This window comes from Salmo salar, chromosome ssa07 (genome assembly GCF_905237065.1).
Source record: "Salmo salar chromosome ssa07, Ssal_v3.1, whole genome shotgun sequence".
NCBI classification, from domain to species: domain Eukaryota; kingdom Metazoa; phylum Chordata; class Actinopteri; order Salmoniformes; family Salmonidae; genus Salmo; species Salmo salar.
This window is the reverse complement of record NC_059448.1, coordinates 13,362,452-13,378,533: the sequence shown is the minus strand read 5'-3', so window position 1 is coordinate 13,378,533 and position 16,082 is coordinate 13,362,452. Positions and strand designations below refer to the sequence as shown.

Genomic DNA, 16,082 nt, shown 5'->3' with positions numbered 1-16,082 from the left:
TATATTGTTTACAAAGAGTTAAGAATGTACTACACAAAATATGGATGAAGGCTAAACATGCAAGAAATGACCCATAATACAGGTCTGACAACACTGAGCTTTTCACTTACCAGGATCCAGTTTGACTATTTTGATGGCTGCCATTGCTGAACTCCTGATGTTTCGAGCCTGAAGGAAAGGATAAAGTTAGCTGTGAGTGATTACTAGTGTGAACTTTCCTGTGAACAGGCTACAGAGTATACAGGCCACAGAATGCCATATATTAGTCAGCAGCAGGACATAGGTCTAGAGCACTAGATTCCATTAGAGTGGAACAAAACCAACATTAATCAATGTTTCCTTACGTCTATTGCATCAACTTGTTGATGACTCCTTGCAATTGCTCTATTTACAACAGTCTATTATCGTTTTTTTCTCTAACTTTTTATTAATGCATTTTCATCTCTGTTTGGAGGCCCTGGGCATCCATCCAAGACCCAACCCCCCTAGTCAGCCATCGTGATGATAAAAGACCCAATATTAGTTAGTTCCTTGTCTTCTGGCCCGGCTGGTCACCTGCTATCTCTGACATTCAGCATAACCTTGTATTGATGCAACAGCAGGAGACAGGGTGTGTTGGATGGTGAGAGGTCTGTCTGTTCTACACAGTCCCAGGGTGCGTCCGAAATAGCACCCTCAAATCAAATTGGATTTGTCACATGCGCTGAATACAACAGGTGTAGAAAACATACAGTCAATAACACAATGGAAAAAAAATCTATGTACAGTGTGTGCAAATGAGGTAAGATTAGGGAGGTAAGGCAATAAATATGCTGTAGTGGCGAAGAAATTACAATTCAGCAATTAAACACTGGAGTGATAGATGTGCTGAAGATGAATGTGCAGTAGAGATACTGGGGTGCAAAGGAGCAAAAAATAGTAATAAATAATATGGGGATGAGGTAGTTGGATGGGTTATTTACAGATGGGCTATGTACAGGTGCAGTGATCTGTGAGCTGCTCTGACAGCTGATGCTTAAAGTTAGTGAGGGAGATATGAGTCTCCAGCTTCAGTGATTTTTGCAATTCGTTCCAGTCATTGACAGCAGAGAACTGGAAGGAAAGGCGGCCAAAGGAGGAATAGGCTTTGGGGGTGACCAGTGAGATATACCTGCTGGAGTGGGTGCTACGTGTGGGTGCTGCTATGGTGACCAGTGAGCTGAGATAAGGCGGGATTTACCTAGCAAAGACTTATAGATGACCTGGAGCCAGTGGGTTTGGCGACGAATATGAAGCGAGGGCCAGCCAACGAGAGCATACAGGTCGCAGTGGTGGGTAGTATATGGGGCTTTGGTGACAAAACGGATGGCACTGTGATAGACTGCATCCAATTTGCTGAGTAGAGTGTTGGAGGCTATTTTATACATGACATTGCCGAAGTCAAGGATCGGTAGGTAGGATAGTCAGTTTTACGAGGGTATGTTTGGCAGCATGAGTGAAGGATGCTTTGTTGCGAAATAGGAAGCCGATTCCAGATTTATTTTTGGATTGGAGATGCTTAATGTGAGTCTGGAAGGAGAGTTTACAGTCTAACCAGACACCTAGTTATTTGTATTTGTCCACATATTCTAAGTCAGAACCGTCCAGAGTAGTGATGCTGGACGGGCAGGCAGGTGAGTGTAGCGATCGGTTGAAGAGCATGCATTTAGTTTTACTTGCATTTAAGAGCAGATGGAGGCCACGGAAGGAGAGTTGTATGGCATTGAAGCTCGTCTGGAGGTTAGTTAACACAGTGTCCAAAGAAGGGCCAGAAGTATACAGAATGGTGTTGTCTGCGTAGAGGTGGATCAGAGAATCACCAGCAGCAAGAGCGACATCATTGATGTATACAGAGAAAATATTAAATAACTATAAAGAGGCTACATACAAGGAGTTCCGGTACTGAGTCAATGAGCAGGGCTACAAGGTAATTGAGGTAATATGTACATGTAGGTGTCCATGTACATGTATTGTGTAAGTGTGTGTGTGTGTGTGTGTGGCGTCAATTTGCATGTGTGTACGTCAAGTGCGTTCGGAAAGTATTCAGAGCCCTTGACTTTTTTTCCACATTTTGTTACGTTACAGCCTTATTCTAAAATTAACTCAATAAAATCTATACACATTACTGATTTTTTGTACATTTTTGCACATATACTAAAAATAAAAATCAGAAATACCGTAAGTACAGAAGTATTCAGACCCTTTGCAATGAGACTCAGGTGCATTCTGTTTCCATTGATCATCCTTGAGATGTTTCTTCAACTTGATTGGAGTCCACCTGTGGTAAATTCCATTGATTGACATGATTTGGAAAGGCACACTCCTGTCTATATAAGTCCCACAGTTGACAGTGCATGTCAGAGCAAAAACCAAGCCACGAGGTCGAAGGAATTGTCTGTAGAGCTCAGAGACAGGATTGTGTCGACACAGTTCTGGGGAAGTGAACCAAAACATTTCTGCAGCATTGAAGGTCCCCAAAAATACAGTGGTCTCCATCATTCTTAAATGGAAGAAGTTTGGAACCACCAAGACTCTTCCTAGAGCTTGCTGCCCAGCCAAACTGAGCAATCGGGGGAGTAGGGCCTTGGTCAGGAAGGTGACCAAGAACCCGATGGTCACTCTGACAGAGCTGTAGAGTTCCTCTGTGGAGATGGGAGAACCTTCCAGAAGGATAACCATCTCTGCAGCACTCCACCAATCAGGCCTTTATGGTAGAGTGGTCAGACGGAAGCCACACCTCAGCAAAAGGCACATGACAGCCCGCTTGGAGTTTGCCAAAAGGCACGTAAAGGACTCTCAGACCATGAGAAACTTTACTGAGTAAAGGGTCTGAATACTTAGGTAAATGTGATATTTCAGTTTTTTATTTATCATTTTGCTAAAATTTCCCCCAAAATGTTTTTGCTTTGTCATTATGGAGGTATTGCGTGTAGATTGATAAGGGGGAAAAAACTATTTCATCCATTTTAGAATAAGGCTGTAGCGTAACAAAATGTGGAAAAAGTCAAGGGGTCTGAATACTTTGCAAATGCACTGTATTTTGTGTGTGTGTGTGTGTGTGTGTGTTAGTGTAGTATGTGTGAGTGTAGTATGTGTGAGTGTGTGGGTAGAGTCCAGTGAGCGTGTGGGTAGAGTCCAGTGAGTGTTCATAGAGCCGGTACAAGAATGTCAGTGCAAAAAAACAAAAAAACAAGGGTGTCTTTGTAAATAGTCCGGGTAGACATTTGATTAACTGTTCAGCAGTCTTATGGCTTGGAGGTAGAAGCTGTTCAGGAGCCTTTTGGTTGCAGACTTGGCACTCTGGTACCGCTTGCCGTGCCGTAGTATAGAGAACAGTCTATGACTTGGGTGGCTGGAGTCTTAGACAATTTTTAGGGCCTTCCACTGACACCGCCTGGTGTAGAGGTCCTGGATGGCAGGGAGCTCATCCCCAGTGATGTACTGGGCCGTACGCACTACCCTCTGTAGCTCCTTGCGGTCGGATGCGAAGCAGTTTGCATTACCAGGCAGTGATGCAGCCAGTCAAGATGCTCTCAATGGTGCAACTGTTTTTGAGAATATTTTCAGCCTCCTGAGGGGGAAGAGGTGTTGTCGTGCCCTCTTCACGACTGTGTTGGTGTGTTTGGACCATCATAGGTCCTTAGTGATGTGGAGACCGAGGAACTTGAAGCTCTCGATCCGCTTCACTACAGCCCCGTTTATGTGAATGTGAATGTTTACTGTAGTCCACGATTAGGTCCTTTGTCTTGCTGACGTTGAGGGAGAGGTTGTTGTCCTGGCACCATACTGCCAGGTCTCTGACATCCTCCCTTTAGGCCGTCTCATCATCATCGTCGGCGATCAAGCCTACCACTGTCGTGTTGTCTGCAAACTTAATGATGGTGTTGGAGTCGTGCGTGGCCACGCAGTCGTGGGTGAACAGGGAATACAGGAGGGGACTAAGCACGCACCCCTAAAGGCCCTGTGTTGAGGGTCAGCGTGGCAGAGGTGTTGTTGCCTACCTTCATCACCTGGGGGCAGCCCATCAGGAAGTTTAATCTCAGGGTCCTTAACTTAGTGATGAGCTTGGAGGAGTGATGGTGTTGAACACTGAGCTTTGGTCAGTGAAAAGCATTCTCACATAGGTGTTCATTTTGTCCAGGTGGGAAAGGGCAGTGTGGAGTGCAATGGAGATTGCGTCATTTGTGGATCTGTTGGGACAGTTCGCAAATTGGAGTGGGTCCAGAGGGTCTGGGATGATGTTGTTGATGTGAGCAATGAACAGCATTTCATGGCTACAGATGTGAGTGCTACGGGACGATAGTCATTTAGACAGGTTACCTTGGCATTCTTGGCCACAGGGACTATAGTTGTCTGCTTGAAACGTAGGTATTACAGGCTGGATCAGGGAGAGGTTGAAAATGTTAGTGAAGACTCTTCACAGCTGGTCAGTGCATGCTCTCAGTATGCGTCCTGGTAGGCTCGCGTCACTGGACAGCTCGCGGCTGGGTTTCCCTTTGTAATCCGTGATAGTTTGCAAGCCCTGCCACATTCAACGAGCATCAGAGCCGGAGTAGTAGGATTTGATCTTGGTCCTGTATTAACTCTTTGCCTGTTTTATGGTTCGTTGGAGGGCGTAGCGGGATTTCTTAAAAGCATCCGTATTAGTGTCCCGCTCCTTGAAATCAGCAGCCTTTAGCTCATGTTGCCTGTAATCCATGGCTTCTGGTTGGGATATGTACGTACGGTCCCCATGGGGACGACGATGTCGATGCACTTATTAATGAAGCCAGTGACTGATGTGGTACATTCCTCGACCCTATTCCCTGTATAGTGCACTACTTTTTAGCAGGGCATGCATAAGGAATAGGGTTTCACTTCAAACTCGGATGCAGACAGACTTAGAGCTTTAAAAGTGTCAAGGTCAGCGACATGGTTTATATTGGGACATCAGCCGTTATGTAACAAGTGCTGAGGGAAAAGTCCTTGCTTTTGAATCCAAAGGATGTTGTTTGCAATGTCCATCCGACGATCATCCACTGTCCATCCAACGTTCATCCATTTCCTCCTGTTTTGTCCTGTAAATATGTATTGCTCCCATTCTTTCAGAAAGGTCAAACGTTGATGTGAAGTCAGGTTTTAAGACCCTTAGCTCTCTCTATGCACAACAAGCATAGAATCAGCCAATGGGCTATCAGGTTGCCTGTAAACAAAACCTGATGCTTGGCAACACCGAATTCATGTTTCTTTCCCCGTTATACTAGAGCAGTTCCTGTGACTGATGTGACAGTAATGTCTCTTTTAAGGTTCGTCACTTGGCAGCCTGAAATAACAGTGTGCTGTGGGATAGAGTTACAGACAATGGGACTGAAAATAAAACTTTGATCAAGATTCCATAAGTTCTTTCTCACAAAGCTTTATTGAATCAGAGTGGAAATTACATACAACAAAACCACAGACAGCTTTCCTGTATTACACATCTCAGTAGCGTGTTACATTAAACTGGCCTTGGACCATTAATGATATTCAGTGAGAGATAGATAGGCCCACAACTGCAGTAACAGCGCAAATGGTAGTGTGTGTGTGTGTGTGTGTGTGTGTGTGTGTGTGTGTGATGTAATGTACAGTGACAAACGACCTGCAGCCCACAGTGTGACAGTGATGACTGGGCTCTGCAGTGCGGTTGCTGGTTTGTGAAACAGTTTTTTGTTCTGTGGGTTTTCCCCCACCATCGAACCTCAGGCAATCTCAGTCAGGTCATAACAAGCATATAACTATGAACGTACGTACTCCTCATCCTGTCTTTGGCTTACTTTTGCATGCACACCAGAATACAAGACAAAAGGAACTATTCACTTATAAAAGAAAACACCTAATGGGGTCTTTGCGATTATCAGGAAAACAAACCATTCTTGACTATGCAGCGAGTGACATACTTTTTATTAGTTACATCGCCACAAAAGATCACACACTTGAAAACTGATCCCTCGGCTGGGTAGCAAGAAGTTTTGTGGATCTTGTGAACAATGGTCACCTTGAATGTCCACAGTCAGAGAGCCCACTAGGTGGTCAGTGGTTTGACCCCTGACATCCAGGCAGCTCCACTAAAGCTGGAGAAACAGAACAGTGGAGGAGAAGAAGAGTACGGCGAGGTAGTGGGACAGTAACAGTTTCCTCATTCACAGCAAGCAGGCACAGCCCGGGCATTTACATGTGGCTAAAGCATGGGGGGGTTCACATTATGTAACTTCGAAGACTGAGAGAAACAAAGTGCATTTCAAAGGGATATTTTGAATTGTTCATAAATCTGTTCTTCATCCAGCATACACCCCTGCAACCAGACATGCTTTATCTACTTATTTGCTGGATGCAGAGTTCAACAGAGTTCATTAGCCCAAAAGTTAACATAATTGTGCTTACAGTAAATGTTTTCCATTGTATGTCTGTTTACATTTGTAGCCTATTGGATAGGAAATGTTTCGGGTAGGGGAGGAGAGACACACAGCGATTTGAGTCTGTCTCCCTCGCAGGATGCATGTATGAGACATTCAGGGTGGGATTACAGGATGTTTGTTTCCCGCAGCTCACATCACCGAGTCAAAATAGAAGAGACTGATCGAAAAAATACCTTTCAACATAAATTGGGCGTCAACAGCCAAGATCCATTAAACAGTGCTGATAAAAGTCAGTGCCCTTCAAACTTGATATCTTGTATCATCCACCTGACTTAAACGGTGATATATGAAATATTCTTCTGTCACAAAAGCAGCACAGAATAAAAGTACTGCTGAGAGGAGAGCAAATAAAAAGTGTTTAGCAGGTCTAATACAATGGAATGGAATGTCTGAGCCCTTATAAATGTTCCTTTAAGGGTCCTAATGGATGTTGGACTAATGGATCAGCCCGGATGCCATCCTAGCCTGATTGTGAATACTGATCAGCAGAAGATGAACTACTAGCCAGTGGAATGGGCATTATAGGCACCGAGCATCATTAACATGTGTGCACGTACTGTATCTCTCCTATGCCCGCATTATTCTCAAATAGCAGCGAGGCAGGCAGGGGCGACATACGGCCAACCTTACCTGCATATCCCTTGTTATTGGTTGTGGTAATAAAAAGGTTTTAGATGGTAGCCTATATTGTTAATTACGTGCGTAAAAGTTTGATTAGATTTGAAAGGACACATTGATTAAAACAATATGGTAGCTTTTTAAAATCCTGTTTTAAAGTTGTGGCTAAAATCTCCATAAAATCGAACAATATTTCAATTGTGGAATAAATAAAAACTTGTTTTTAAACAGCTAGGCTACGTGACACGGGGCAGTAACCTAACCCATATGGAGTTTATTAAAACGCGTATGTGTGCTAATCTCCAAGCCGATCTGACATTTTCCCCACTCACCTTGAACACATCCCCATACGTGCCAGTCCCAATACGATGAATTAACTCGTAATCATTCAACGGGTCCAAAAACGAGACTCCAATAGTGGTATCCATGCTTACAGACTGAACTGCGCCTGGTCTCTCACGCACGTTTTTATTCATTCATGACAACAATACATCCAGCGAATCAACCACTGGACGCACGGTATAGTTCCAGTAAACCCTGGAGCGCAATACTCCACCACGATTCTTCTGACAGGCAAATAGAGCTAATAGCCTGACACAGTATCGTTATTGATTACGTCGCCAGACACCACAAATACTACTCTTCTTTCCAGTCATTCATCTTATTCTAGCCGAATCACAACTGGGAGTGTAGGCTGGGTTTCTGTATAAGCACTGTGTGATATCTCCTGACATAAAAAGGTGCTTTATAAATACATTTGATCGATTTATTATGCACCGTCGTGTATCCAAGTCAAGTGATCTCAAATCCCAAGTGTTAGAATATTTTCCTGCCATAACAGAAGTTTACCACTCAGGAAAACAAACTAGCAGATACACACTGTACATCCCAAGACCTCTATGAATACCTCATTATGACGTGAAACAGTATTTCCACAATATTAAAAAGAGAAAGGGTATCATTTTAACTTATTTTATTATCTGCAGATAAAAAATAAAAAAAGTTATCAAGCAAAATACTACTGAATGTAGCTACCAGGGACACCTACAGTACTCCCCTTTAAACAGTGTGTGGTCTTTCTGGTCACTTTCTATTGCCTATCGCAGCTCTGGCTAGTCTCAACTAAAGGCCACCTACATTAGAAATAAAAAAGGCAAAGTATAAGGCAACAAATAGCTAGCATATAAAGAGACAACGTAACAGAGTTGGACATTGTTACACAGTAATAGTCCGAATCACTTCCAGGGATTTCAATCAAAAAAATGAGATTCAAGGGCAGAAAATATAGAATGTAATTCAGACTGCTTTCTAACAGAGCAATTCCCCCATTCCAAAATAGGTTCCGGGACAGGGTGTTTTCACCATTACTTTGGCTTTACAGAGCTTCTACACATAAATCAGTGAGAACTCAACAGTTGATGTGCACTACTGCCCATTAGATCCACACAAAGTGACAGCAATTGAATGTTTTAACGGCCTATGATACACAATCATTATTGAATCACAAGATTAAAAAGAATGACTTGGTTGACAATTCTGTTCAAACTTGATTAAAGTGACTTCCTCCACATGTACACGTGTGTCATGTTCTTACTGACCCTCTTATGACCTTATCAGGGCTTATGATATGATTGCTAAAATAACCTTAAAAAAAAGAAAAGAAAAGCAAATCGCTGATGCAGCAGTTTTGTGTGTATTGCCTTGCCTCTCAGTCGGTCCTACAGTCAGTCTCCCTTTGTTTTTCTCCCAATGGAAACTCTAGCCTGGTCCCAGATCTGTTTGTGCTGTATAGACACTCCTATGACAATAACCATTGGGAGTTGGCTATACAACACAACCAGACATGGGAACCAGGCTGGAGAAAGTTCTACAGCCAGAGTTCTCCTTCTACAGAGATTTGCGCTGGCGCTTCATGAATGACATGGTGTAGTCTCCCGACTGCGTGCTCTTCTGCCTCTTCATTTGAACCTGTGACTGGGCGGTGAGTTGCAGCTTGATAGCACTGGAGTTGATCTTGGCTGCTGACAGCAGCTCCTTCATGCCTTTCATCTTCTTGCTCTGGAAGGCCACCAGGGGACCCACGCTGGGGGAGGGCAGCTGTTGGGCAGGAGAGGGCACCGGGCTGGGGGACTTGGCCTTGCCTTCTGGGTCTCCACCGCGGAGTCCTGAGGAGCGACGCCGCGTTCCGCCCTCCCCACCTACTTTCTTGGCCTGGGCGGGCTGGGTTGGTGGTGGGACAGGGGTGGTGGGGGTGGATTGTGTAGGAGGGGAAGCTTGGTCTTCCAGTTTGGACTCACGTCTCGGCCCACGTCTTCGCCCCTCGCGGGGGTCCTCGCTGGATTGGTCGTCGTCGTCCTGGGGCTCCGGCTCTTTGGTGATGATGGACACTTTCTGACGGATCTGTGGAGGATGTAACAGTGAACAAGGATATAACAAAGTGTTTTAAAGGGTGGTTTGTGAAAACATCTAGTTGGGTTAAATAGGTTATAAAGTGACTAGGGATGCCTTTAAAAAGGGATAGTCCAGTCTTGTGGTGGTGTGATTACCTGTGCGTCAAAACGACTGAGGGACTGGACCAGGTAGGTGGCCCAGCCCACGTGGAGGACGGGGGTGGGGCTTCCCTCCTCCCACTTACAGATACCGTCATAAAACCGCAACAGGTGGGCAAAGCATTCTGGGTCCTGGAGGGCCGAGAGGGCGGCGGCCTGTATGGGCTGGTCCTGAGGTGGAGGGAGAAGGGGCGAGAGAGAGAAGAGAGGGGGCGAGAGAGAGGGAAGAGAAATGAATGGAACATAGGAAGGAAATGAGTAGATGGATGAAAGGGGTCCATTCAATACATCAATGAAAGGCAGCTGTCATGAGATATTATTAATGCATCATTCTGAGAAGGGGAAAAATGTTTATTCGGTTCTTAGTGATGTAAAATTCCACTAGTCATTACCTTTTCTCCTCCTTCCCCTCCGCTCTCTGCAGCTGCAGCCGTCTCCTTCAGCAGGGTGGGGATGACGTCGTTGGCGATGTCGAAAAACTCCTTGTAGATCTCTTCATCCTCGCGGAAGTAGTTGTAGCTGGGGGAGTGAGATCATCGTACATTGTTATAAAGCACATGAGGTTTGACTTCTTTAAAAAGTTTCAGTTCATGATGACCTTTCATTCATTCAATGAGGTAATTTATTTTCCACGTACGCAGTAAAAGGGATATTAAAAAGGTGTGAACCCTTGTATAGCTTCTTTTTCTTCTTCTCAGGAAACCAAAAACATTACAGAAAATACTCAAACGGTATGCTATGTATATGTTTGTAGATCACACGCCATGATCCTTGTTGCCGTGACAGCAAGCTGAGGGAGCCGAGACTGAAGAACAATGCGTGAAACAGGAAAGGCAGAGACGTAAAGGGAAGTCAAGAGGAGAGGGAATGTACTGACTTGCCTCTCTGGTGCACACATCCTAGAGACAGAGAGAAAGAGACCAACAGAGAAACGGGAGGAAATCGGCCCCGTCGGCTGTTCCCTGTGATCGGGTCGGTCAGTATTTTTAGCCCCTGCAGGCCGATGAACAGTGTTTAAGTGGGAGTAAAGTGCAGGTTTACTGCCCCACGAGGATCAGAGCCAAGGCTGGAGGAAAGGACATCGTATTTAGGCTACACATACCCTGTTAGTCAGACAGAATTATGCCCCTAGAAGATATGCATGCAATATAATGAGTATAGTGCCATACAAAACCACAAGCTAGCCTGAAAGGACATGGTCAGACAACTTGTTCCAGATTTAAGTCTACAAAATGCTGTAATTAAGAGCCTAACGTTCCTGAGAGGCATCTGCTGCCCTCTGCTGTCAGAAAGGTGAAACAGTAACTGGTGTAAATTGTCACATCATACCTCAGCAAAAGATGGTCAACCGGGTTTGCCTCAGTATCCATGGTTTCAATGCTAATAATTAATAATCATTTATGTAACTTTTTTGTGGTTGTATTTTACCCCCTTTTCCTACCTAATTTCATTCGTCTCATCGCTGCAACTCTCCAACGGGCTCGAGAGGCGAAGGTCGAGTCATGCGTCCTCCAAAACATGACCTGCTAAACCGTGATTCTTAACAACGCTCGCTTAACCCGGAGGCAAGCCGCAGCAATGTGTCGGAGGAAACACCGTTCACCTGATGACTGAGGTCAGCCTGCAGGCACTCGGCCCTCCACAAGGAGTAGCTAGAGAGCGATGAGCAAAGTAAAGTCCCCCCCTGCCAAACCCTCCCCGTACCCGGACGATGCTGGGCAAATTGCGCGCCGCCCTGTGTGACTCCCGATCACGGCCTGTTGTGATACAGCCCAGGATCCAACCCGGGTCTGTGGTGACGCCTCTAGAACGCTGCGCCACTCGGGAGGTCAAATTTGACTTTTATAGCACTTTTCTTTACATAAACAATCAATAAGGCATTACATTAGGGAAGTTAAGGGACACTTAAATTAATGATGCCAAAGGTTATTTCTGTTAGCAAAACATAGCAGTGTAAGGAGCATAGAGAAGGTAGCTAAGCTAGTTGCTCCAGTAACTTACTCCTGCATGACCTGTGCAGCCTCGGCCCAGGCCCCCAGTGCCTCCCGGACCTCCCTGTGTCTGTAATGGTAGCCAGCCAGGTACATGAAAGGGTAGATATGTTCGTTGTTGTAGTACTTCTTAGCAGAGTTCACAGCCTGGAAACAAACACACATGCATGCAAGGTATGAATAACTCCTCAAAATGAGCTGATTAAATTATATCTGAATGGTGATTTTGTTAAGATAACGTTTCAAATCAAAATGTCACCGCTTCAATGTTGGTGTACAGATCCACACACTCACTTTAAGGTGGATGGTGTAGGGGTTCTCTTTGCCAGGGATGGGCTCCTGATCCTCCAGGTCAGCCAGGGTGCCCATGGCCATGGGATATCTGTGGCACAGCAAGGGAAAAGAGCGACTTGGTCGATATGACAGAACAATAACATGCTTACAACAGAAAATATCATTCATTTGGATGTAACCAATAAGCATTTTCACCACAACACTTCAAAACGAATTTAGTATTTCAACAAGCTTTTGAGATGTATCAAAAAACAAAATCACCTTTCCAGGTCTCCTCGCTCATAGAGCAGCCATAGAAGCCTCTGTGGAGGAAAAAGATCAGAGACCGAGGACAACACAGAGAAGCATTTATGAGGTAAATATAAACTACAGTTCCAGCCAGCTTGATGTCTTTGATGATGCCAACAGGTGTGTTTTAGGTGAAACTCTGCCCTCACAATATTCATTATATCAAACTTATCATCCCCAATGTGCTGATGGTGGTCTCACCTGTTGAAGCTGTAGCATCTCAGAGCTGTCAGTGTGCAGGTCCAGTGAAGGGTTGATGGCACACACCATGAAGGCCACCTCCATGTTCCTGTTACACTTCATATAGGAGCCCTTCAGGTACAGCCAGCTCTGGAGGACAGGGGGGAGATGGGGGTTAGGGTTGAGAGGTGTTTACAAGTTCAAGGTGAGTGTGTGTGTAGAACAGCAGTTCTATGTAGTTGATAAGTAGCTATATTAAAAAGGTGTGTGAGTGCATGTTATTATAATGTAATGTTATTGCAAGGGGTGGAAGTATCTCTGTACCTTACTTACCCTCTCGCCGACACCGGTGGCAACTGTCTGCCCCCTCCGGTCCTCGTTGCCCTTGCCGTGCCAGGTGACCTCAGCTGTCTCTTCTCCGTTCTTGCCAAAGATGACCCAGGCGTGGTCCTCCGACAGGGCCAGGTGCACGTCCCGCAGCCCCAGAACCTGGCACGCTGCCACCACTGCAAATGCCACCCCCGAGCTGTCCAGCTTTGTGCCTGTTCAAAATAAAGAAAAGCAATAGGATTCAGTTATTAACAGCTTTAGCCTCTCAGACAAAACAACCTTGTATTTTAGTCAAACTATACAACATGCTTTCCTGTTCGTGAACAATGGTTTTTATTGGGTCACAAGGGCAATACAAATCACAAAAGAAATACCAGTACTTTTTCCTGGTATTTTGTTATCCCCCCCCGTCCGTCCGTCCGTTGGTCTGATCAGTCCAAATTTGAGATTTTCTGGTTCCAACCGTCGTAACTTTGTGAGACGCAGAGTAGGCGAACGGATGATCTCCGCATGTGTAGTTCCCACCGTGAAGCATAGAGGAGGAGGTGTGATGGTGCTTTGCTGGTGACACTCGGTTATTTATTTAGAATTCAAGGCACACTTAACCAGCAGGGCTACTACAGCATTCTGCAACGATAGGCCATCCCATCTGGTTTGCGCTTAGTGGGACTATCATGTGTTTTTCAACAGGACAATGACCCAACACACCTCCAGGCTATGTAAGGGATATTTGATCAAGGAGAATGATGGAGTGCTGCATCAGATGACCTGGCCTCTATCATCACCCAACCCCAACCCAATTGAGATGGTCTGGGATGAGTTGGACCGCAGAGTGAAGGAAAAGCAGCCAACAAGTGCTCAGCATATGTGGGAACTCCTTCAAGACTGTTGGAAAAGCATTCCAGGTGAAGCTTGTTGAGAGAATGCCAAGAGTGTGCAAAGCTGCCATCAAGGCAAAGGGTGGCTACTTTAAAGAATATCAAATATATTTTGATTTGTTTAACAGCTATACACACACACACACACACACATTCAAAAGTTTGGGGTCACTTGGAAAAGCCCTTGTTTTTGAAAGTAAAGCACATTTTTTGTCCATTAAAATAACATCCAATTGATCAGAAATACAGTGTAGACATTGTTAATGTTGTAAATGACTATCGTAGCTGGATTCTTTATGGAATATCTACATTGGCGTACAAATGCCTATTATCAGCAACCATCACTCCTGTGTTCCAATGGCACGTTGTGTTAACTATTCCAATTTTGAGCCTGTAATCGAACCCACAATGCTGATGCTCCAGATACTCAACTAGTCTAAAGAAGGCAAGTTATATTGCTTCTTTAATCAGAACAACAGTTTTCAGCTGTGCTAACATAATTGCAAAAAGGTTTTCTAATGATCAATTAGCCTTTTAAAATTATAGAATAAAAAGTATGATCTGATCAGCCATGTACTTCAAATCCTACCTGTGATGAGACTGAAGAGGGATTGGATGTGGGCGCGGTCCTTAAAGTAGGAGCGGCTCAGGCTGTTCCAGATGACGTCAGACACCTTCTTCACTAGTTCCCTGCTGGATCCGCCGGCAGGCCTGCGGTACTGAGACAGGTCCACTGCTCCCCGGATTTGGGCCGTGAAACGCTCACGTAGGGCCGACAGCATCCCTAACTCCACTGTAGGGAAGCAGGAGTTTGGACAGTCGGGCTCCAGTGGCTCGAAGCGCACCCCCGGGACGTTTATTGGTATGACCCGGTTCACAGCCAGGAAGTGTTCAACGAAGCCCAGGACCAATGAGAGAAGGGCCAGGTCCGGTTCGGGTTTACGGAGCTCTGCGTCGAACAACGCAACCACACCATCGATCCCCTTTAGGGGAAAGTGTTTCTTTTGGGCTGAGTGTAGTCCCATGTTGACCCCTCTCCTCCCTCACAGCTCGCAGTCACTCACTAGGCCGGTGTGTCTTCTCCACTCTCAGCTGCAGTGATGTCATAGGGGCTGGATGAGAGCAAAGTGTAAATCAGTACCAGCACACACATTGAAATCAGTTATACTGTGTTTTACCCTAACATTCAAAGGCCTTTGTATGGCTTCTTTCACTTTGTGCAACAACAAAAAAACTGTAGACTGACTAGCCTAAGTGGGCGTGGCACAAATATCCATTCATTACGCAAAATTTGTAAAAAAAAAAAAAAAAAAAGATTAAACTAATACCGGGAACAAATATTGATATCTGATACAAACTGGGCTAACTGGCTAATAACGATATTTTAAAATAATACCAAATACAGATAATAGCATAGTAGTTTAAATGGTTCGATAAAATTTCACCACCCCACACAAGATCGTAAAATTAACAATAAGCTATTAAATTAATTTTTGGTCAAGACCAAACACGAAGGTTGAAGAATTTGATTGACCGGCAGGTGCAGTTAGCAACAATATGCAAATAGGCTATGCAATATGCCTAAGCTAGCAAGCTGTGCTAGCAGGTATAATAGCAAAACATGTACAACTACATGAATATACAACTATTATGTGTATTCCAATCGATTTACAAACCTTCCCGAACTCATAGCCCGCTTGTAAGCTTATTAATATTTCGAAAGAAACCTAATACGCACCCGTTAGTTCAATGCTACACCCACATGTTTTTGTTTGTGCCTTGCTTTTGCCGCGCAGTTCTATGACTGTTTTCGGTCTGTTCAAATGTGTCAGAACGTTGGCGCGCCTTCAAATAGCTACCAACAATGCAGACTCGTGCTGAATCGAAGATTAGACATTTCAAAGTATTTGCAGGTCTACTAAGCTGCGCACCCTGCGCTCAGTTTAAACGTATTTGAACGAGCCCCCTTTTGTTCTTCCTTATTGACTGGACAGATGCATGTATGGAAATGTAGTTCAACTTCGCACCATTGTTGCCAAAACGTCCTAAAAAAGATCACCGGAGACGACAATATTATAACGCGTTTATTGAAACATCGATGGCAAGTCTCGTGATAAACATTACATCATGAAAAAGAGGCGTGTACACCCTAAAAAAAAATTCAAATTAACGCATTAACGTTTTTTTGTAGGCAAGACATTTTTTTGTCACATTTTAAAATCACATTTAGGCATCCATGAGACACAGCATTAAATAAAAATAGGCTTTAATTATAAAGGCTTAAATGGTTGGCAAACACAAAAACACTTCATACATGCTCATGGGCAAGCTCATTTAGAACCTAGTCTGATCATCTTATATAATGTTGCCTAGTAGTTCCCCAGACGGTTAAGGCAATGTTTTATACAGAAATGTGATATTGCATAGGCAGGGATGAGCAAAAAGGATTAAATACAATTACAAAATACCATAAAGATCAAGGTATCAAAATAAATCACAGAA

At 44.4% G+C, this 16,082-nt stretch overlaps 2 protein-coding genes across 4 annotated transcripts in view; both read right to left on the bottom strand.

Moving 5' to 3' along the window:
• Positions 1-7,820, bottom strand: part of LOC106608590 (mitogen-activated protein kinase kinase kinase kinase 2) — a 38,336-nt gene extending 30,516 nt beyond the window's left edge. Inside the window, exons 1-2 of the mRNA XM_045721560.1 lie at positions 7,403-7,820; positions 111-168 (exon numbers count right to left, since the gene is read on the bottom strand). Of these exons, the coding sequence (XP_045577516.1) occupies positions 111-168; positions 7,403-7,546 (202 nt within the window). The 5' untranslated portion in view covers positions 7,547-7,820. The remainder of the gene's footprint in view (positions 1-110; positions 169-7,402) is intronic.
• A 208-nt stretch (positions 7,821-8,028) lies between these two features.
• Positions 8,029-15,530, bottom strand: LOC106608591 (menin). Of its 3 annotated transcripts, none has more exons than XM_014206619.2 (10): positions 15,319-15,530; positions 14,170-14,692; positions 12,697-12,914; positions 12,394-12,522; positions 12,166-12,206; positions 11,905-11,992; positions 11,621-11,757; positions 10,012-10,138; positions 9,617-9,790; positions 8,029-9,470 (listed from the first exon to the last, which is right to left on the bottom strand). In XM_014206619.2, the coding sequence occupies exons 2-10, from the start codon at positions 14,603-14,605 to the stop codon at positions 8,958-8,960; spliced, it is 1,863 nt and encodes a 620-aa protein (XP_014062094.2). In that variant the 5' UTR covers positions 14,606-14,692; positions 15,319-15,530; the 3' UTR covers positions 8,029-8,957. The 3 variants fall into 3 exon arrangements, with proteins under 3 accessions (XP_014062094.2, XP_014062095.2, XP_045577515.1); XM_014206620.2 differs by having other exon boundaries at positions 12,706-12,914; XM_045721559.1 differs by lacking the exon at positions 15,319-15,530 and adding an exon at positions 15,257-15,275.
• Positions 15,531-16,082: the final 552 nt, after the last annotated feature.

Coding starts and splice junctions, on each gene's coding strand:
- LOC106608591 (XM_014206619.2), bottom strand. CDS start 14,605: ATGGGACTACACTCAGCCCAAAAGAAACACTTTCCCCTAAAGGGGATC. Junction 12,207..12,393: donor AGATGCTACAGCTTCAACAG/GTGAGACCACCA, acceptor TTTCCTCCACAG/AGGCTTCTATGGCTGCTCTA. Junction 9,791..10,011: donor GAGGGGAAGGAGGAGAAAAG/GTAATGACTAGT, acceptor CCTCCACCTCAG/GACCAGCCCATACAGGCCGC.